This window comes from Trachinotus anak, unplaced genomic scaffold, assembly GCF_046630095.1.
Source record: "Trachinotus anak isolate AG129_WGS33_773 ecotype Australia unplaced genomic scaffold, CSIRO_AGI_Tana_v1 ptg000015l, whole genome shotgun sequence".
In the NCBI taxonomy this organism is placed as follows: Eukaryota; Metazoa; Chordata; class Actinopteri; order Carangiformes; family Carangidae; genus Trachinotus; species Trachinotus anak.
Genome location: NW_027273866.1, coordinates 10,657,281 through 10,680,494, shown reverse-complemented (window position 1 = coordinate 10,680,494; position 23,214 = coordinate 10,657,281). Strand labels below are relative to the sequence as shown.

Here is a 23,214-nt window from a genome sequence, read left to right as displayed (position 1 = left end):
GAATAATTAAGATAAAACACAAGCATGGCTATCGGGCGTATCTGGCATCAGTGTGTATCAGAGTTCCTCAGGGATGGGAGAGATGGAGGTGAAGGAAAATGACAAACTGGTTATACACCTCCTGAACCACTAGGGGGAGGTCTTACTCTGATGGTAATCAAAGGCTGTTCAGCAGAGGTGACTTTACCTGTCACTCACAATGTCAATAGTTGGTGGCTTAATCTCAAGTGCCTCCTTGGGCTTTCTGGCATTATACCTTTTTTTTTTTTTTTTTTTTTTCTCTTCGACTTCCTTACAGAGCGGTGAAGAGGATTAACCTCAGATCTTTCTTACTTTTGGAGAGGGACAAATGAGAGAAAAGGAGAATTGAGTCCAGTGGTGTCTGTATTTGTGGCTCAGAGGAGCTGGATTTTCTTGTATAATCCCAGTATCTTGTGGAGTGCGGTCTTAAAACATGCTGAGCTCCAAAGTTAGTGTGAATTCCACTGCAAAGGTACATGTTTCTGTGCTGATGTTACTCTGCATAAGAAAGCATGCTTGAAGGTCACACTAAAAGACAGATACCAGACTGAAGATACAAAAATCTCTACAGCTTGTTTCAGGCTGCTAACAGAAGGCAGTGCTCCTTTTTGAATGTCGCCCTAAAGTCATTAGAATATGGTCACGTTTGCCAAAAACTGGCACCAGTCTCATGATGACTCATGTTCTGCTGCCTTTTTAAAGCGTCTTTGCAGTTCACTGCGTTTCCCTGCCAGTCTGGAAACTCCATGGCAGCAACTTTGATGCTGCTTTGATACCTCAGACCCTTGTTTACTTGCAGCATCTTAGAATTTCACTCTGCACCAGGAGTAATTTAGAGCAGAGAGCAGTCTACACAGAATCCTCTTCGGGAATATATTGAAATGCAAAGAGATTGCATAATTGGGTGGAAGGGTAAGTCAAAGTAAAATGATCCAAACACATCTTTGGTGTGTTTTCTTTTTTAGATAACCAAAGTCCAGCAGTCATCAGTTCAAAAAGATAAGGTATTTAAAATAAATGTAATCTGTTGCGACATATTTAAAAAGGTTAAACTGGCAGGCATGCTCAGCTAGAGTAAAGATGACTCCAATCAAAAAGTTAGACTGCAAATAAAGAAGCCACACTGAATATACTTTAAGCTCCATTGCAACATCTCAGACTGTCTCCACATTTTGTACTTTTAACTAGTTCAGTGTGTCATTTGTGTAACCACACCCCACCTCTCCCATTTGTTTGCCCAAATCCAGACCCATGGGATGTTCCTGGCTTCATCCAGCATGTGTGTGTGTGTGTGTGTGTATGCAGAGGACTAAATGAAACCATGTGGGGGTTGGTGATCCCACCACATCTGGCAACATTTATTTACATTAGTACTGTGGCCTCTAATCAAGAAAATACCAGCAAACACCAAGGCCACACACAAATGTAATCCCGGTGGTGGCTGAATGGGGCCTGGGTGGACAAGAGGTTCAAGAGACAGTCCTGTGCATCATTAGTGGCGTGTTCAATGCCCACCACAGCCAGCCAGCCAGTCGCTGAGAAAGAAGCTGGATGTCTGATGTGAGCGTTGGCTGAATTTAAATGGATGCTTCAGTCAACAGCATTGAAAGACAAATTCATCTGTTTCGTGTTTTAAGTTCCGGAGCTTGGAAGATCATTCATATGTCTATAATTTGTCTCTTTAGTTAAACTGCAGAGCAATCACACACTTAACCAGCTCTAAATTCCAGGATTTAACGCCCCTCTAAGGAGGAAAGTATCCATACTCTGACTCCCTGACCCACATGAATTTAGATTTAGGATCACTTAAGGGGTCCCTTATGTCTGAATCCTCCCAGAACTGTTTAGTCTGCACAGCTTACATGAGATTTACACTCACTTTCAGAGTGACACAGCAGAGGAGGGAAAGCCTGAAGCCGAGGTGAAGGATGCCTTTGGTCTGTATGTGTCTCCCCTTAAGAAAAAAAAAGCCATCAGGAGACTATCCACCTGTTTACATATGCACGCCTCAGACAGATGTTGAATAATTCATCCACAGAGGCGGACAACATGCAGCTGTATTTGGGTTATGGGGGTGCATGGGTTCTCTTCCTGCCTGGATTCAGCAGCCCAAATTATAGGCATTACTTCGCAGGCAGAGCAGGGCAAAGCAAAACTAGGACACTTTGCATAATGGATCCAACCGAGAGGCACAATAAGATGTGAAAGATGGAGCTGCGGAAAGGTCCAGTTTAAAATGATAACACGGGTCTGTTAGAATCAGGAACGGTGGGGCCCGGCAGTCAGTCTGATTTTGGGAAGCTGTCTTTTGTAGGAGCCTGGAAGAGTTTGTACACTGCAGGAAAAGAAACAACAATAAAAAAAAAAAAAACAACCTTTCACTTTGTATTTCAGTGCATTTTTTACTAACGTGCTGATGCCTCACCCTTTTTAAAGAATGTAAATGAACTCGTTGCAAATAATTTTCTGGAATCAATTCTCATCTCGTTGAGATTGGATTGATCCTCACTGGAGCTCATTCTGCTCCAAGTATCGACGCGTCCGGAGAATCATGGCGCACTTTGTGGAAACAATGTAGTTACTATATATCTCACTCTGTTGGCTCCGAGGCTAAATGTGTTAGATGGATATGTGTTTTGCAGAAGAGTCTGTGCACACACACACACACACACACACACACACACACACACACACACACACACACACACACACACACACACACACACAGGAGCAGCAGGGGTGGCAGAGCTCTGTCAGACAGCTCTCTGGAGGTTTATGGCTCACAGGTTTTAGACTTGGTGCTGCCTCCGCTTGCCCTTTGGGCCTAATGGACACTGATGGAAAATGACTCCACTGTTCCAGCGATCCATCAGACGCCCTCTCTCTCTCCCTCTCTATCTGAGCCCCCCCCCCCCCCCCCAACATCCATCCATCAGGCCGCAGCTTTCAAACTCATCGTGAACTTCATGGGTGCTTTGCAAGCCCAGACGCGATGAGCCGCCCTCGGTCACGCAGATGGCTGTGGTGGTGATTTATAACAGGTCTAACGAGTAATCGGTCAAAGAACAGAGACGGAGCGACAGCCGCGGTTTCCAGCTTCTCTCTGAGGAAACATTTGTTTGTAATAATTCTTAATTCATGTCACATTGAAAGAGTCAGTTAACTTTATCAAATTAAAAAAAAAAAATGTTTAATTGAGTTGGGGATTTCCTCTATACATCCCCGGTTGTGTATCACCGGGGCGCAGTGAGTCAGCCAGTCCCGAGTCCCCAGAGGGAGCGCGGCGCGGCGCGGCACGGCGCGGCGCGGCTACACACCCCGCCCGCACAGAAAGACGGAAAGAAAGAAAGGGAGAGAGAGAGAGAGAGACAGGGGGGTGGGGGTTACTTAGGCTACATCGAATCAGGGTGCCGGTGTGCGCTGTTGCCCGCCATAGGTGGAGGTTTGCACCGGAGCATGTGCGGATTAAAGCCGTGATCGTGGCCGCCGCCGGTCACCGCGACGCTCGGAAAGTGACAGTGGACTGGAGCCCAGAGGCGGCGGAGGGATCACCAAGTTGAGATGCTGTGAGATGCTGGCGGCTGTGTGAGGAGGATGCTCCTGTCTCGCAGTTGTTCTGGTGCGATAAGTTTGGACTGAAAATACCGGAAAGGAGCGCGTCCTGCCGTCTGGAATATATATATTCACTGAAACGCAATAATAGAAAAGGCCAAGTGGACGTGGTTATATATTTTTCTATCTATTTTTTCTGCCGTGAAGAGATTTGCGCGGCGAGGAGCGAACAAAGCGTGCGCCAGGCTCGGCTCTAACCTGGGTACAAACAAATATGACGGCCGGTTTGGACGCTGTCTTGTGTCTGCTGATGAGTGACGGGGTCGCTGACGGAATCGCAAAGCTCGGATAATTTCTGAAAGGGGATCGATCGTGATTTCATGGGGACAGGGGGGGTCTAACCGAGGCAGCGCATCTATCTCCCTCGGCTGCGCGTAATGGCAGAAAAGTTTCGGACCTTGCAGAAGAGACGCACTCGCAGCATCCCGCCGCCGACGCGCTCGTAAATAACATGTGAATCCCGCTCCTCCGTCTGCGGCCGAGCAAGTTTGAAAGTGATTTTTCGACCCGTCCAGCATGACTGGAAACACCGTCGAGATTATCGAAACTCGCATCAGGCCAGTGAACGATCCATGAACCGCCGACCTGATTTGCCCAAAGACGCGCAGAAGGACATTTATGATCTAGAGAGGATTTCTGCAGCAGCAGCAGCGGCAGCGGTGCAGTGAGAGCCTGATCCCAGTTAAAGAGAGAGAGAGAGACAGAGAGAGAGATTGCCCCTGGATGTCTATGATGTTGTGCCAGCTCGGGCAGAGGTGTGTGATGGAGGTGGTGGTGCTGACCGTCCTGTCCTGGGTGTCCGTGTGGGCGGAGGAGAAGATCATATTTGACAGACACGCTGTCTACTGGAACAGCTCCAATCCCAAGTGAGTTTTAGTAGGAGTTAGACCCGTGTGTGTTTGTGTGTGTCTGTCTGCCTGAAACCATTGTTTATCTGCCTACCTTGTAAGGCTCTCACAGTAATTCGGAACATTCCCAGCAGGCAGCTGAACCCTGAAATCTGGAAGGAACTACACACTCTCAGCAACACAGCTCAGCCTGAGCGCATCTGTTGTCTTTTATCATGTTTTCTTCCTGTTTCAGCAGTGTTGTGGATGAATATTGTAATAATGATGCTTTTTACAATGAGCAAACAAGACACACACACTCACACACAGGCGCACACAAGTGAAAGTGTGTGTTCACGTGTGCATGTGCTCGCACACTGGATATTTTGTGCTGTGGCACAGGGAGCCTTTTGTCTTAGACAATGAGGGCATCTTGCCCCCTCTCCTCATCAATGTCTAGAGATTTACTCTCCCTCTCAGTCTCTCGCTCTCTTACTCACTCATTCTCTCTCTCACACACACACACACACACAGCCTTTACCTTTCTTTCAGCTAATCTCAGCAACTTGTGCCAGTACACACACACACACACACACATTATTTCTCTGTCAGTTGCAAGTACTTGTGCAAAAACCACATCCATAAATAAACACAAACAAATAAACACACACACACACACACGGCTGCACACACGTGCACGCGCATCAACACACACACAAAACACACATGCGGTTGTCTTTAGTCAGGCCTCTCATTGACATGGGGCCGAGCACACTGGGTCCGTCTGTCTAATGGTTTGTGACAACCTGGCCTGCCTCTTTCTCTCCGTCTCTCACTTTCTCACCCCTTCCTCTTCCTCTCTCTCTCTCCCCATCCTCTTCTTTTTTTGTTCTCCCTCTCTCTCTCAGGTAGATAAATAAACAGTGAAAGTGCTCCCTCTCCCTCACTCACGGCTGAATTAGTCCAAACTAACGGGCCTGTCTGTCTCTCTGCATCAACCCCCCCCCCCCCCACACACACACACACACACACACACACACTCTGAGCTAACAGGCCTGTCTCTGACTGCATCACTTTTCCACAGAAGGCTTCTCAAATATTTAACAGGCAAGGGGAAACATTTTCTCCCTTTCTCTCCGTCTCACTCTCTTTTCCTGTCTTTCTTTCTGTCTCTCTTTGCGCCTTCTTTCCCCCACACACACACACACATATATATATATATATATATATATATATATATATATATTTATATATATGCACACAAACACCTACACACTGCAAACATCACATGCTAAAATTAAGCTATATGGATGGTTGCTGGGGGCGCTGTTATTCCGTCAGGGTGGTACAGAGAAGTTGAAGCAGAAGGGGGGCACATCAAAAATGCATTGGTACTAAAGCAATGAATCTAGGCTCTGGAGCCCTGGCGAGGTTGGTTCCCCCTGTTAGACCCTGGCACTGTCATTGCTCATGCTGCGCCTTTTTCTGCACACACTCACACACACACACACACACACACAACTCAGTCCCGCTGTACTTGTGAGGACCTTCAACTGACAACATTCATTCCTCAACTTAAATCTAAAGATAATTCTCATACTAAACTTTGAGGATTACGGCAAGTTTTCCAGAGAAACAGAGACTGGCGAAGAGAGATCATGTCAGATTTACAGGATAATTCTGGTTTATTACAATTTGGGTTTTATTTACAAAGTTTTGGAGTTACTTGCCAAAAAGACGTCAAACATTCAGACAATCATGCTGGTAATCAACCTCCAAGGTTAGCAAACTAACCGGGAAGAGGAACTAACTGGGATAGTTAATTATTCCCCAAATTGCATTGATGGAGGAAATAACATCCAGTACCAATACAACAAGATACAATTACTACATTATAAGTAAGAGTCCTGTTTTCAAAATCTCACCCAAATAAAAGCACAGAAGTACAATCAGCAAAACTGGCCTCTGTAACTCATGTTATAATGATGACATCACTGCTACAGGGAGCACTGCTGGAGATGGTCAAGCTATTTAACTGCTTTAACTTAACAGTTTCCCAAAGTAGGGTTTGGGAGATAAACAAGATAAATCTGAGCGGCCGTGAGAGGATTAATGAGTTAGGAAAGAGATCAGCAAATGATCTGTGAAATAATGATCAACTCATTTTTTAGTAAATTAAACTATTTGAGCCTTTTAAGTGGGGTGGTCACTCCTTGGTGGAACTGCTAACAATTTACAGACTTCTCAAATGTGGCTACAAACGCAAGAAGCCACAAACAAGACATTGCTTTTTTTGGTAAAGGATAACAGGCAAAAAAGTTTGTGAAGAACTGGTTCAAGTCAGATTTACCTCATATTTTATAAGTTTAACTGATGATTTTATGTAAAGTCTTATGCAAAGCTGTTAGATAAATGTGTTGGAGTAAAAATTTGAATATTTCCCTTAGAGATTTAGTGTAGTTGAAATTTAATGTTGCATTAATAGTCCAGTAAAGTAAAAGTACCTCAATGTTGTATTTGAGTAAATACAGTTGTATACTTTCGACCACTGCCAAACTGTATCTATCACTGTTTCTTGATTAACTACAAGACTCAACGTTGACCCACCGTACTTGGCACAATTGGGTTCAAGATTGTTGTCAACATTTTGGGCACACATACTTCTATTTTTACATCTATAGAGCGCAGTATATATAACCTGGCTAAACTGTTGGATTGTGTACAACCTGGTTGATCATCTCACCTCTCAGTTTTTTGCCCCATGGCACTTGCAGAGATGTGGCTGGGTTCCCAGATCGCAGGAATTGCTTTGGAGAGTGAAATGTTATATGCAATTCAAAAAGATAAAGACTGAATAAAGACATTTTACTCTCTAATTTGACTCATTTGAAACAGTCCCAATAATCGGAACCTATAACTATGTAGTTTTTCATTAAAATACCCAAGTACTACTTTCCTGACTTCTGATTGGGTCATTTGATCACATGTCAGAGAGAAATCAGGAAGTGTTGTGATGATATCCCCAACCGGCTTGTTCTCCAAGGTAAGAGTGATCCAACCACCAGATATCGAGTGGTGAACAAAAAAAGACCATTGACTTTCTCTGTGAACTTATTTGTGTGCAGTCTTCCATGGCACATTTGATGCAGGCTAATATTTCACAGACGAAGTACTATTTCAGTACGAAAAAAATGCATACGGTCTTAGTTGTCACCTATTAATTCTCAGAATGGTGATTTAGTCACCGATAACTGATGAGGAGCTCAGGGACCAAATCCAAGAGCAATGCATCACATCCAAGCAGCAGCCACTGTCTGACACACAAACCGCTGGGAAAATGAACAGCTGTGTGTCCGGATTGATTACACGATCAAGCACACGGCTCGTATTGAGCTATCAGGATGTGTTGTCTCGTCTTGTGTTCATCAAAAGTTGCTCCCACCAAAACAGCTCGACAAGCTGTTTTGGTGGGAGCTCTCCACAAGGTCACGAGTACCGACTTAGAATTTGTAGAACTGATGATCGTTGACTGTTTGGTTGTGCCTGCGCAAACTTTGTGTTTCCAAAAAAAGGGGATTGTATGAAGAGATGAGTCACAACACTGGCTACGTTAGCTCTGCTGCAGCCCCAGTTTCATTCTGGCTTTCTCCTAACACAAGAAATGGGCCAGTTTTACATCTGTTGTATAGATTAAACCATATTTCAAATGCATAGCTGTATACTTTAAAGCTGCTATAGTCAATATTTTTATATTAACAATGGATCAAAACACTATGTGTGATGTGAAAGGGTTCACGTTTAGTGATAAACGTACAGAGAATTATAACACATCTCTGCTGTTCCCCTCAGCTCTATGGAGGGTTTTAGCATCTTTAAGCTCCTTTGTTTTGGTTTCCCACCTGTAGCTGCACTGTTTCTTTGTTTATTCTAACTGCTCTCATTAGATAGTTTTGAGTCATGCTTGTTGCCAGGTATTATACATGCATTTCTTGACTTTTTAAAGGGTAAGTTAATCTAATTTACAAAAACTATATCATTTTCTACTGGCCCTATCTGTATGTGTCTGGCCATAGTTTGGTTTTATGTGTGTTTCTTTTTAAATCTATATTTCAAATAAAACTTTAATTTCGTTTTCGAAGCTTAGAGCATTAAAAAACTGACTTTAGAAATTGCAACAGCAACATGTGTTTCCAGATACAATATCCCAGTTATTCAGAAAAACCTACTACCACATGCTACCACATGCTACCACATCAAAATTATATTCACCATCATTGCAATGGAGTGACGGAGGAAGCTTCAGAAGCCGCTAAGTAACAGTGGACAAATGTTTTATGTAATTAAGGTGAACCAACCCATTACTAGTTGGCATTTAGCTGTGGCTATGGACGCTGCTGATGTTTTTCAATGTCTTCAGTTAATGTACCGTGACCTTGCTTGTTCTATGTTTCTCTTGCGTGCTTTTCTGGGATTAATCACCATCCTCATTGACATGTTTTAATTATTTGGTTTTTTTTAACCTGTTAATTAATTGTATTGTCAGTACATTAGCCAGGTCTGTTTAGGAGCTCCTTGATCTCATTGAGTCTAACCTGGATAAGTCAAGATAAATAAAATGAGTTAAACAAATTGTCCTCCTTGAGAGAGGAGGCATACTACAAATTGGCCAAACCCTTTATATGAAGGGCTCTGGCTCTCCACAGGCCAATCTCTTTCAAGGTCTTGCTGGATAATAGAAAATGTATGAGATAATCCAATTCAAACAGCTCCGGCCACTTTTGGTCACGGCAGGGAGCAGCGCTCAGACACACTCAGAGTGTCGTCCATCCTCCTGTTGTGATGAGATACGTGGCGCTGCACAGTAACAAAGTGCAATAACGCACATTATCACAACAATGCTGCAACACTGGAACAGGATCTGGAAATCTCCCAGACCCACATAAAGGGATTTCTGCCACATGTAGGAAGGAACATAGGAGGATCGCACAAATACATGTAGGCACTGACACACCAGTCGCAGCTAGATTTAGGTCACAAACTCACACACACAATCACATACAACCAGAATGGCTGTCCATTGAAGAAGGTTAGGCAGCCTCCATTTCTCTATTTACTTGCACACACACACACGCAGCCAGTGGAAGCTAGATATGGGACACGTGCACGTACACCGAGATTGGCTGTCTGTTGAGTAGAAACCCATCCTTTTTCCTGGCACACAAGCTGCATGTGCACATAGACATGGACACACAAACGCACATTGAGCCCACTCTGGCTCTCAGGCCTGTATTATAAAGCTTTCAGGTGAGGGGCTTTGTTCACCCCGAGCAGCTAATGTGCTCTGAGCAATGGGCTCTCCTTCACACACACACACGCACACACTCACATACACACACACACAGACACACATACACTGGTTCAATGGTCCAGAAGGAGCACCTTATCTAATCCCATGGTTTATCCTTCAAAAGACTTTCTTTTCCTTTTCCTCTTTGTTCCTCCTCTCTCCTCTCTCTTCATCTCTGTGTCTTTGAGGAACTCTGTGTCAGTGAGAAGCGCTGATGGTTGACGACACTCTCATTCTATGGGACAGAATCTATCTCCTTGGAGACACTCACTCACTCACACGCACACACACACACACACACACATGCACCCACACAGCCTTTGAGGAAGAAGTGTCTCGCACTGCGCACCCACACACTGCACACAGAAACTTTCATATGCACGCACACGTACAAACACACATACTTGTACTTCTATCTTTGTGAGGACACTCATTGACATAATGCATTCCCTAGCCCCTTACCCTAACCCTAACATCACAACTGAACGCTTAACCATAACCATAACCATAACCCTAACCTAAACCTAATTCTAACCATAACTCTAAAACCAACTCTTAACCCTCAAAATGTGATTTGAAGGTGTCTCAAAAAGTGAGGACCAGCCAAAATGTCCTCACTTTCCCAAAATGTCCTCACTCTGTTAGTAAATTACTTTTTTTGGTCCTTACTATGTAGCAAGTACAAGGACACACACACACACACACGATCAAGCACACTATGAGTCCTTGCATATAAACCCACACACACGCACTGTCTTTCCGTCGTGTCTCCTGTGGCGCCCAGGGATATGTGTAGTCACCAGCACTTCCTTAGCCCTACCACACACATACAGACGCACACACACACACACACAGATTTGTATCCAATTTACATGTAGACTCATACTCACCCCTGCTCAGTTACTGACAGTTTGTCAGACTCAAACCTGCCCCTGGGTTAAAGCCATCTTCCACCACCACCACCACCCGCTCCACCTCTCTTTCCCTCCATGCTCTCCCTTTTCTTCCTCTCCGTCTCTGTTTCTCCCTATCAAGCACTCTCTTATCTCTCCCTCTCTCGTATCACGACTCCCCCCCCCTTGTCCCATTGGGATGTGGTTAGCATGTTTTTCTTGCACTGTCCAGACTGCCTCAGGCAAACTGTCCCCCTACATATGCAAACATAAAGCTGCACTACATCAGGCTACATGTTCTTGCCGTGACCTACATGACTGGACCGTGTATGTGTTTGTTTAAAATGTCGGCCATGCTGTAGTTCATGCAAAGAGAAAACCAGTCTCAGGAGTTATGCGCGACCCCAGAGCCTTCCTCACACTGAGCTAAAAATGATACTTAGAGTAATTAAAGTCAGGGCTTCTGCCTCGCAAATTATTTCTCCTGGCTCAGCAGGAGCGACAGTTACATAACAAGATCTAGTGTAGCTGATCTTAGTCATCAGCACATTCAATACAATGATTGGCAGGAGGAGGTCATCTGAATATTCAGGGGCATTAGGGTGGAACAGTTTGTCTGCTGATATTAAATGCACTGCCAGCTCCCTTAGTTACGGTATGAAAGTCAAAAAGTGGATGTTTGACTCTGTGAATCTTTAGCACACAGATGTTATTTGGCCTCTGTTGCCCATGTCAGTCCAGAGAAAGGGAACATACAGCGTAATGATATGGATCTTCTGAAGAGAGTTAAGACACATTTACACAGTGGAGCGAACAAGACACACTGCCATATGTGATGAAACACCTGCTGCCCTCTGACCTGTACACTGAGGGAGTCCTGCACACAAGCTATTTTGATATTGGCAGATTCTGAAAAGTCGTATGATTGGCCATGCTGATTTTCCTGCCAAATAAGACCAAGTAATTCACTGAGAACATGATTCATTTCATAGGGTGCCTTATATAGTACAAAGATCCACACTGGAAATAAGTCCCGAGTTTTATTACTGCTGGAACTACTAAGTCATTTAATCACTTAGTGGATAAACTGAGAATTAATCTATAATTATGATAATTGACTGTGTACGTAATTGATCTTGCAGTAAAATCTGCAGCCATGCTAGCGTCTCTGTGAAGCTGCACTTAGGCACAGCAAAGCTGTGAGCTAAATGCTAATGTCATGCTCACAATGATAAACTAACACACTGATGATTAGCAGGTAAAATGTTTACCGTGTTCACCGTCTAAGTTTAGCATGGCAGCGTGCTGACATATGCTAAATAGAAGGGCACACAGAGAGAGAGAGCAGACCTCCACCAAAGCCTGTATCAAACAACGTACACCAGACTTCAGAGAAAAAAATTCAAATTCATAATAAATGAACCGGATCTGTCCCAGAATTCAAAGGGTTTTCCCTGGCCCATGCCCCATCCCTCAAGTTCAGTGCATATCAGTTCACAACGTTTTGTGTAATCCTGCTGACAAACAAACAAACAGACATGGGTGAGAACATAACCTGTTGTTGGTGGTAATTAGCACTAACCACAAAGTAAAGCTGAGGCTGAATGTCATTAATTTTGCAGGAAGCCTACTTGGTCAGACCAATACTGTAGTGGACAAGTTACAATTTTGACCTGAGGATGGTGCTACAGCAAATGTTGAGGGATTGCCAAAGTGACTCAGTGAGTCATGAATATCTGTGGATCACCAAAGTCAATAGGATTCATCCAAGAAGGTCTGTACAAAATTTCGTGGCAGCCCATCACACTGCCAGAGCCACAGCACAGCCAAAGGCATTTATTTGTTCCAGCCTCTCACATTCCCATGCAGTGCTTTTCTCAATATAACATCACTGAAAAGTGAATGTCTTAGGGTTTAGGCTTGAACTCCTGGTTAACAAAAAACAAAAAATAAGCGACAGACTGTTTTTACAGCAGCCATATTGACTTTTCAGACACCAATTACACTAACAAGGGCTGCATTGCTTTCAGCTGCTCCAGAGGCAGGCTCAGTGAGCGTGCTGCCTCCCGGCCATAGTATCATTAATGTGTTTAATTACACCTGTGCTTTTCCTGCTATGACGAGCCAAACTGTTTGCTGTGAGAAAGAGCTGTTTGAGGACGTCAACATGGGTCCCAGGGTAAGAGCCAGAACTATTAGAACTATTTCTTTGTCATTTTACAGACCAAAAATATTACCTGCAGAATATTTTACTATGGAGACAAATTCGCTGTAGTCCCAGACTTTGGACAAAAAAGATGAGATGAAAACAAAGTGATAGTTTGCTCATGAAATCACAGTAAACATACGGTTTCTGTGCAGTTCACTTTATCTTCTTTTTGTTGTGCCTGATTTGAGCTTTTCGTGTTACTGTTGCGTTACTTGTCCTTATGAAAGTTATGAAGTCCAAACCAGGAAATATATTAATCCATCATAAATAGTTAGTTTTATCATCACACACTGGCTTCATAAAATCAAAATTTTAAAAGCACATAAATTCCAACCGAGGTGTTGTCTAATGCACAGCTGGTAAACGGGTACATAGCGAAATGAAATCATGCAAAAGAAGTGTGGAATTCCTGCACAATGTCAGCACTTCATTTTATTAGACATACGGTGCTGACCTTTTGTTGAGCATAAGAAAAAAAATGATGCCTGATGAAGGTCAATGGCGTAAATGTTGTGTTTCTAATAAACGTGGTGCTGACAAATGGCAGAAAAAGAAAATCGAATTGCATGTTGCATGAAAAGCAAAATGACTGAGGAAGAATTTGGCTCATTAGTTGGTAATGTATTCTGTAACTTTTTTATGATAGTCCCTTTTGATTTTTGATTTTTTCCACTGTGTGTGACACTTCATCTCTTCACGACAAGCCGATGACAACGCCAGCCTCCTGTGCTAACATGTCATCAATTAGAGCTGAAAATCAATATCAGTCTGAGAAATATCTCCAGGCCCATGATTTTATTTCTCCATAGCAGCGATATCTTTCCTTCACTTTAGGAATTAAGGATTTTTATTCTTTCTGTCATTAAGGTTGTGGTTTAGAATCATAATCCTTGTCTTAGGAATGATTTCTTTTTCAAAGGTTTCCCCAAAAAAAAAAAAATCTTAGCCCAGAGCAAGTAAAAGCAAATCTCTCCCATGCATTTTTCACAGAAAGGTGCCCTTTTTCAGATTTTCAGCCCTGCCCTAGAGAGCGTCTGTGCATGCTGCAAAATACCATCATCATTTGATCTGCCCATAGGAGTGTAGTCATCTATTTAGTATGTCAGCAGCATGGCACTGAATCTGTAATGCAATATGAAATGTTTACTTAACACCCCCCCCCCCCCCCCCCCCCCCCCCCCCCCACGTTTGATTGTTCATGCAGAGGAGCAGGTTGAAAGAATGAGTAAAGATATTACGCTGCAGTGCTGCCGCTGCTTCTGTTGCTACCTTCCACTAATGAGGTTTGTTGATGATAATGACTATGGCAGTGATGGTGATGATGATGTAAGTGCTCCGAAACAACCTGGGGAGATCCCAGGAGTTGTTGTTTTAAGAGAGAGAGAGAGAGAGAGAGAGAGAGAGAGAGAGAGAGAGAGAAAAAAAATGGAGACGGAGAAAGTCAGTGGTTTTTAAGGAAGAAGACGGTGAGGCCAACAGACAGGAGGAAAGAATGAAAGTATGAATAAGAAAGGACAAAATAGGGAGATACTGGCCCAGAATATGAAAGATGCCAGACTGCACTCAATACAAAACACAAACAATGGGCATTGTCATTCCTGCTCCGTCCTTGTTTCTACTCCCCTCTAATACTTTTCCTCAGGTCCCGGCTGGTTGTGCTGATTGTGTTAGCCAAGCGAAAGAATAGGAGTCTTTCAGTTCTGTCTGCCCGATACTCTGATGGGACCCTGGCTGCTCAGTCTTCATACAGGCCAGCTGGAGACTGATAATAACACATACACTGCTGTCTGGCTACGCCTTCGACTGGCCCCTAGGAGACAAAAAAGACAAGAAAAAGGGAAAAGGAAATAGAAAGATCTGCTTGAAGGATTAGGGACACTCAATACGAAGAAGGACAAAAAGTTGAGTGTATAACAGACAAGAACATTTCTTTTTTTTCTTTCTTTTTTTTTTTTTTTACAATGAAGAAACTAGATGAGAGTTTGCAATCAAAGGAAGGGAGATGCAGCGGAAAGAGAAATTAGGTGGAAAAAGAGGGGAAAATTGACGTTGCTGGGGAAGACGGAGGCAGGTGGAGATTACTTCTGGAAGTATGCGTCAGGCAGATGCAGCGGTGGAGCTGGAGAGAGAGTATCTATAAGAACACGGTTGGATACTCCCAGCAGGTGAGCGTCGAGGGGCTGGTTTTACAGGGGAAACACTGGCCTTTAGTATGGAGCCTCGCCCAATGTTAAAGATGCCCTCTGGCTCGCACAAGCTTTTAGAATGAGAGAGTTGGCATTTAAAATAGAGAAAGAGAAGAAGTGCTTGAGAGATGGAAAGATGCCTCCCCTTCCTGTTTCCCACATGCTGTCTGTGTAGGTGAGACTGAGCTCAATTAAGAGCTGACCCTGGGAACCTTCACGCTGATAATCGCCGAGATGTTTTTCCATTTTGGCAACCAAGTCCTAAAAATGTTTGGACTGTGTGTTTATTGCAACAAGGTTACTTCCTCCTTGTCAGCCTGCACTATAGCATCATGACGCTCTTGGCTTGTGTATATAGGAGTGTGTATGTGCATGTGTTGGAGCAATAGTGACATTTTTTTTTTCATCCTCGTCCAAAAAAAACCAAAAATCCCCAGTAGATTTACAAACAGTAGGAGTGGAAAGTCAAACAAAAGAAGGAGCGAGTGAATCATTTGCATTGTAATCCATCAGACAAGGCGGGGAGAAATGATCTAATTCCCAGCCAGCAATAGTTTCCCCGCTACCTTGATTTCATCCAGAATGGGGGCACCGTAAACAAACCCCTCATTTTACACTGTGCTAATGGGACATAATAAGGCAGAACCAACAGATGTTCCAGTGCTGCCATGATTTTGTCGCTACTTAATTCTGTTTGGTGCCATGTCTGCTAACTAATTCAGCCCTCTGCTTCCTATACGACTCTCCGAGGTGTCCATATGTACGCCACTTTCTGCTCCAGTGTGTGTGGGTGTAATTTTGTCTGAGCTGCAATTTTCTCTTTGACCTGCAGAATAATCCTCACCTCAGGTCTAATCCTGGGCTGAGCAAGACCCCGAGGACTTTATATTAGAAAACTGGCCACTAATCTGATGTGCTTCCAGATAGAGAGGATGAGAGCAGGCGATGACGATGATGATGACAGTGGTGATGATATTGATCCTCCTGAAATGAGGAAGGTGTTGCTGATGGCACAGTGATGATGAACATATCTAATCCAGGCTAGAAAGTTGACCAAGTATTAAATTAAAACTCTCCACCTAACACATTAAAGGTTCAACACAGGTGCAGGTTCATTTAATACACTGCAGTTGTAATAGTTTATCTGGTGTTGTCCAGGGTGCTGACAGCCTTAAGGACAAAAGACCTTTTACAAAGGTTGTTTTTGTCCATCTGCATTTTAAAGCACCAGGCTCAGGGAAGGATCTCAGACTCATTTAGGGGCAACTATTTTTACAGGTTTGTGCTCAATTATTTTAGCCTAGTCTTTTACTTACTTTAGTCTTTTTACAGTTCCCTAAAGATTAATTTAAAATGTTGTTTGATTTATTTCTGCTAAAAGAATCACATTTGGCATTTATTTACACAAATAAAATCAGTGTTGATCATGATGATGATGTTAAGGATGTTTATGAGGATGATGACAATAAAGATGATGAAGACAGCAGGGGGACATAATGATAGTGATTAAAATTTTGATGAGGAAAATGAGGGTGATGACGGCGATGATGATGATGATGATGATGATGATGGGGACAATGATGACCATGGTTGATGTTTTCATGTGATGTTTATGATATTAATGGTAATGATGATGATGTAATGATGATGAGGCAGTGGTAATCAGGGGTTTGAGGAGAACAGAAGTGTATTGTTCTGCCAGAGCAGGACATTTCTGTGTCTCACCAATAAACACTAAACATACTGGATTAAAAAACACATAAAATTATAATGCAAATATTTTATTTTATGTGTGTGTGTATATATATATATATATATATATATATATATATATATATATATATATATATATATATATATATACTGTAAAATTATAAAAACATGGATCACAAATTATCAATAAAGCAATATATGATCAAAGATTAGGGGTTCATCTCATATGATAAAGATGATGATGGTGAGGTGGTGATGAAGGATGGAGGTGAAAATTATACATTTGATTATCAGTATCATGATGACAATTATTAGTTGTTTATAATTAAAACTGTTATTGACATTAATGCCAATAGACATATCAATAACAGTGATTGCACTGGTATGATGAAGATACTGCTGATGATGATGTTGATGAAAGCTGATGTCTGTCTTCTAATGATGGTGACCTAAATAGTAATAGGTATGATATTAATGGTCATAGTGATTACACTAGTATGATGATGATGATGATGATGGACAACAGAGGTAAAATAATGGGATGATGATGATGATGATGATGATGACAGTTGTGGTGATGATGATTGCAGCTATGTCGTTGATGGTAACTCCACGAACATTCATGTAGAAACTGATACAGAAAATACTGATGATACCAGTGACTGCACTGGGATGACGAAGATAGTGATGATGAAGATCGTGTAAGAATAAGGAGGCTAAAGACGAAGATAATGAACATCATCAATGTGATTGTATGTTGATAAAGATGATAATGATTCTGACAGTGATGATGATGATGCCACTGGTGTAAAGTGATTTGGGGTGAGGATGATGATGATGTTGATGATGATGATGGTGAGACTGTTCAATCTGATGCTGAAAGAGATGGTATTGTTGATTATAGTGGTTCGATGAATATGATGATGATGTCAAAGAGAGTATGATTAGTTAAGGGTCTGAAGATATTCACTTCATGATGAAAAGACCATGATGAGTCACCTCCTCTGTGTTGTTCTCCCTCCCCAAACTCCCCCAACTCCCCCATAACTCTCTGTACCCCTCCCCTCTCTCTCTGAAGGAGGTTTGTGAGAAGAGAATCAGAGCACTACATTAAGATTCTTCTTCTCTCCCCTCTGTTGCATCTCTATGGAAAATGAGGAAGGAGAGAGAGGAGAAGTGAGACCATTATTAGTTTTTTTTTGGCACTTCTGTCTTTCCTGTGACTGGAAATAGAAAATGAGGAGATTCTCTGCTGATGAGATTGCTTCATTCTTTGAGGCGTCACCTCTAACTCACTCACAGGCAGAGAGGTGTTATGTCACAAATGAGGGGCGATTGTTCATTTCTTCCTTTTTGTGTCCATCCTTTTTTTCGAATGTTTTTGTGTGTATGTAGGTGGGCACCTGCCTGCCAGCTGTTTGTGTGTGTGTGGATAGATGTGTGGCTTTGTAGGCGGGTGTTTAGGTGTGGCTCAGGAGTGTGTAAGTGTGTTGGCTTCAGTTGAAAAAAAAAAAAGGGGAAAAAAAAAAGAAATGATCTTTACACCAGTTTGAAGAGCCTAATCAAAGGCTGGCAAATTTTCCTTGCCTCTTGTGTAGTTCTGAGGTAACTGCTAGGCTCCTCTTCTGTCGAATCCCCTCTTTTTCCTCCCTCCTCTCCCCCTTCTTCTCATCCCTGATTACTAAAGGGGCTGCAGGAGGGCTCTGTTCTCCACCAGGCTTTGTGTTGACGTCCTTCATACAGTAGCTATTGCACTAAAAGAACACGCTTCCATGCAGATGTATGGGCCTCTGAACAACCAGAGCTCCTGCAGAAACTGCGACTGTCTGCATTTTCTTTTTTTAATTTCCCACTGTGGATGCACGGACACAAGTGGGTGATGTGAAACTCGCTGTGGTACCAATCATCCAGAGCCTGGGGTGAGGCCACAAACAGTAGGGAAGGAAGGAAGAGATGGTAATGGATGAATTTTTTTTTATTTTAGATAAGAATGTGTTATGAAATAGGAGGAAAAAAGAATTGGTCCAATTGGTTTTTTTTGAATCTGTCAGCCATGTATTGTAATGAGATTAGTGTCTGAACCAATTACTATGTGATTTGTTAAGGAAATGAACAGAAAAATGTCCCCCCCAAAAAAATGGGGAAATGAGGGATGAATGGACACAGAATCGCAGGAGGAGATGGAGAAAAAGTGATGTGAGGATGAAGAGAAGAGCGTGAGGGACGGAGGGAAAGAGAGAAAATTGACAGGAGGCGTGTATGGCTGTCTCAGAGTGCAGTGAGGAGTATAGGCTGTGGCATCCGCTAGTGGTGCTGCATACTCTGTGTTTGATCAAACACACTTCAAACACCCTCGCTGACTTCCTCTCGCAGTGAGTTGGGAGACGAGCGGGCGCGTGTTTTTTGCCTCCGCGTGCGTATGTGTGTGTGTCTGCGTGCAGGGATGGCGTGCGTGTTTGCTGAGGAAAGTGTTATTGATGTTTTGTTTATCTAAAATGGGTCAACCCTAAACAAAAACAAGCACAGCGTCTCCAGCAGCTGATGTTCACTGCTGTAAACTGTAGCTTCCTCGCAGCACCCAAATCAGTGAATAATGGTGATGAATGACCGTGTGTGTGTGTGTGTGTGTGTGTGCGCGTGTGTGAGTGTGTGGTTGGGCCTGTGTGAGCTTATGTACGTGTGCATTAATTTGGTTATTATCAATCCCCTGCCACTCTTCTCACCTCTATTAAGTTGTTTGCAATTAATCGCTCCCTACATCGACTTCATTTCATGTCTTCGTTCTCTCCGTTTGCCCCCATTGAGGATCTCCTTTGCATTTCTGCGTCTTAAAGAGCCGTGACTCCTAAAAGCTCATTAGAGCCATTAGCAGAGGAGTCACAGAATAGTTACACTCTCTCTCTCTCGCTCTCCGTTGTCTGCTCTTATATCACTTACTGCTCCCTGCAGAAACACCAACCTTTGACTCATCCAGTTATATCTGTTTGCCCTTTACCTCCTATAGGTTGGCTCCTCATGCATGTTGCATTATGTGCACCCCCGCAGCTCGCTACGACTTCCTTAATTTTCTTCTATTAAAATCATACTAACACAGTCCTCCTGTCACATGAAAGTTTGATTGCGAACATTATTGAAAATAAGATTGATGAATTATTGATTGGCAAGGTAGGAAGTCTTTGGGGAGCAGATTAGACATGGGCCATGAAATATGTTTGTGTGTGTGTGTGTGTGTGTGTTTGTAGTTGATTCATGCACGGGACTATATTATATGCAAGTGTGCAGCTGGGCATGTGTGAATGTGTGTAATTGAATATGTATGCCTGGGAGTGATGAAGCATGTGTGTGAGAGATCAAGTGATAGTGTATGTGCTTTTGGTGTTGTGATCAAGGGCGTGCAAGTGTGTGTTCATGTGTTTTATCGGGAGTGTACTGTGTGCGTTGAGCATGCTCATGAGCGTTGCAGCATGTGATAAGTCAGCCTGGAGCTAATGGTAAGTCTGTAATGATTCTGCTTCAGAAGATCATTTACAAAGCTCTCTGATGTTACTGTAGACACTTTAACCTTACATCAACACGTCAACAGCTCTGTGCAGGCAAAATAAATCTGCTGACCATAGTGCGTGGTGGCTGCAAGAGTTTATGTTCAAATCCCCGACAAGGCTTCAATTTGTCGCAAGTAAAACAATGTAAAATTACTGAAAGAGCCCAATAACTGTAGTTATCATAATCATATTATGCTGGATAGGTGTTAGGTGATGTTAAAATAATGTACTGTACAGAAGAAAAGCCAGAAAGAGAAAGTGGATGCATCTATGATTTTGGCTGGGTGCACTCAATTGTACTAACTCACACTCAGGCAAAACACCTGTCTCAGCAGAGCCGGAGGGCCATCACAGCTGCACAAAAACACTGGTGTGTAGTTTCTGTGATGTCACACACAAGTCTCTGATGGGACGTTTTGAAACCAGGAGCTTATTTTTGTCGGTCAGCACAATCATATCAGGAAGCAGTGAAACGGGGAAGAGCATGGGAGGAACAGCCAAATATCATAGTCAAACATTATAGTCTGCAACTCTAATTAGTTGACAAACATTTTTCCAAATTCATTATTAGTCACTCAATATCCAACAGGTATCCTGTGGAAAAAATCTTCTTAGTTGTGCAGGAATTAAGTTCATACATCATGCATCATCTTAATCTTCTCAATGAAACAATAATTTAAAAATAGGCCAACTTACTATCAATGTATGACACACATTAAAAGTGTAATTAGCAACTGGTCAAACGTGGCTTCAAGACCCAGCTGTTGGTGGATGTTCCTTGAGCTTAACCCCAAACTCCTTATTCTGCCATGGCTGACTGAACACAGTAAGAATGATGTGTTTATCCACACATCATAGAGTTTTGATCCACTCTGAAACTCTTAAAGGAGCTATTTCTAGGTTTTACTATTGCTACATAGCATTTACAGCGGTTTATTTACCAGTCAGAGGAACCATCGCAAGTTCAGCATCAAACTTCATTCCTTTACTCACCAGGAGCTGTCTCCAGAGGTTGAAAGTAACACTGATGTTAACTCTTGTCTCTATCATGTCTTTTTTTCCACTTACGTTAACATGCTAACCAGTTAGCCCTGACCCGTCTCATCATTTTCCAATAGTGACTCACTGTCGCCTCCAAACTGCTCTAAAGATATAGCACTGCTCAGAGAGAGTATTATAACCTCTTGTCTTGTAAACGCAGCAATGGCACCACTGCCACCACCACCTGCTCCCACCAACAAACAGGCAGGTTTTGGTGGCAGAGAAAACTTATTAATAATTTACCTTAAAATTACCTGCTTGTTCTATAATAATTACTATTGTCATCCCACAAGCTCAGGGGGATGTTTATTTTTGAGCTAAGCTTTGATTTTCATTATGCTTTACTCTGCATGCTCGCTGTGTGAAACTTGCTTGATGGGTCACTCAGTTCTGGTCACCTGTGGGTGGCCTGAAACCTCTGATCACATGCATGACCATTTTAAATGCTCCTTGTGAGATCAGGTAGCAAAGTGCACCTACCTTTATAAAAACCCATGTGTAAATTCATCCAGAATTCTGCTTTTTTTTTTTTTTTAATCCTTTGGCATCGACTTTGATATAATTACATAAATAGGAGCAGCACAGAATAAATGTTCAATATTATTTTTGTAGACAGGTTGGCCCGTAGCATTTTGGGACCTAGAACAAGAACAGTTTACCACATAAGTAAAAGACAGAACATTTTATTTTGGTTGCAGGAACTGGGAACATTTCAGTTAACAAGAAAAAGGTTGGTAAACTTCCTGCAAGTGTAGGTGGGATATTTTTATTTTTATTATTATTTTTTTTTTGTGGTGACAGGATAATAAATCTGAAGACACTGCTGTTTACCTCCTCCCCACCAAGAGGAAACAAATAGGCCATGAGTGTCAGTTACTGAGTCTTTTATTCAGAAGGCCCCCTTAGTCGCGTGGCCCTAAACACACTTTTACCAAAGCATCTGGGGAGCTACTTAGCAAACAACTCTGAGTCAGTAATGAGGAAGGTGCTTTCACTCTCAGCAGAGCGTCTCCCTTTTCTCCAGCCCAGCCTCCCATTTGTAGATGACCTTGTTGCGTCTTGCCGTGTCTCTCGGCTGTGACATCAACTGCCACCGTCTGCATCCAAATTATTTGCCCATGGAAATCTCACTCTCTGAGCAGAATATGAGCTCATATGCCTAGCAGGAAAGTTCTGGGATAATCCAATTCAAATAGCTGTGGGCAACCATTGCAGATCAAATCCTTCCTGGGTAGGTCTTGCTTGCCGGGCTCACACCCCAAGGCCACGCTCGCGGGTGAGTCTTAAGCTGCCTTCAGAAGATGTGCAATGTGAGGGAAGAACATAGATTTGGAAAGTTAATGTTTCCCATTACTTTTTATTGACAAGAGCCAGGTGTGGAGGTGACCATACTTTTGTAACCTTCAGTGCAAATTGAAACTTTATTACAGTTTTTTTTCTCTCTCTTTTAGTGACTAGTCCATTTTTTTCTGATTCCCTCTTTACATTCATCATGAGTGTGATGGAGAACACATTCACCTTTTTTTTATTAAGATAAAAAAAACACTTCCATCCTCAATAATAGCACAATCATGTCTCTGTGAAAATGCAGAAGTGCAGAGTGTGTGCAGAGCATGCATGATAACTGCTGGGAGCACAAAATAAACCGATAACGATTCTGTTATAGATGCTGATTTATAAATGGAATTAAATTTACTGCAGAATTGAAAACTAACCCCTCTTCACCACACAGAGGCAGGGCTGCAGCATCGAGAAAATATTTTTTATGTATGGGACGCTTATATAGCAGCAAGTTTGATGTCTTGAACCCTAAGCAAGAAGCT

At 42.7% G+C, this 23,214-nt stretch overlaps 1 protein-coding gene across 1 annotated transcript in view; it reads left to right on the top strand.

Moving 5' to 3' along the window:
- Positions 1 to 3,162: 3,162 nt before the first annotated feature.
- LOC139632991 (ephrin-A2-like) overlaps positions 3,163 to 23,214 on the top strand; it is an 80,115-nt gene continuing 60,063 nt past the window's right edge. Inside the window, exon 1 of the mRNA XM_071498307.1 lies at positions 3,163 to 4,499. Coding sequence (XP_071354408.1) covers positions 4,357 to 4,499 — 143 coding nt within the window. The 5' untranslated portion in view covers positions 3,163 to 4,356. The remainder of the gene's footprint in view (positions 4,500 to 23,214) is intronic.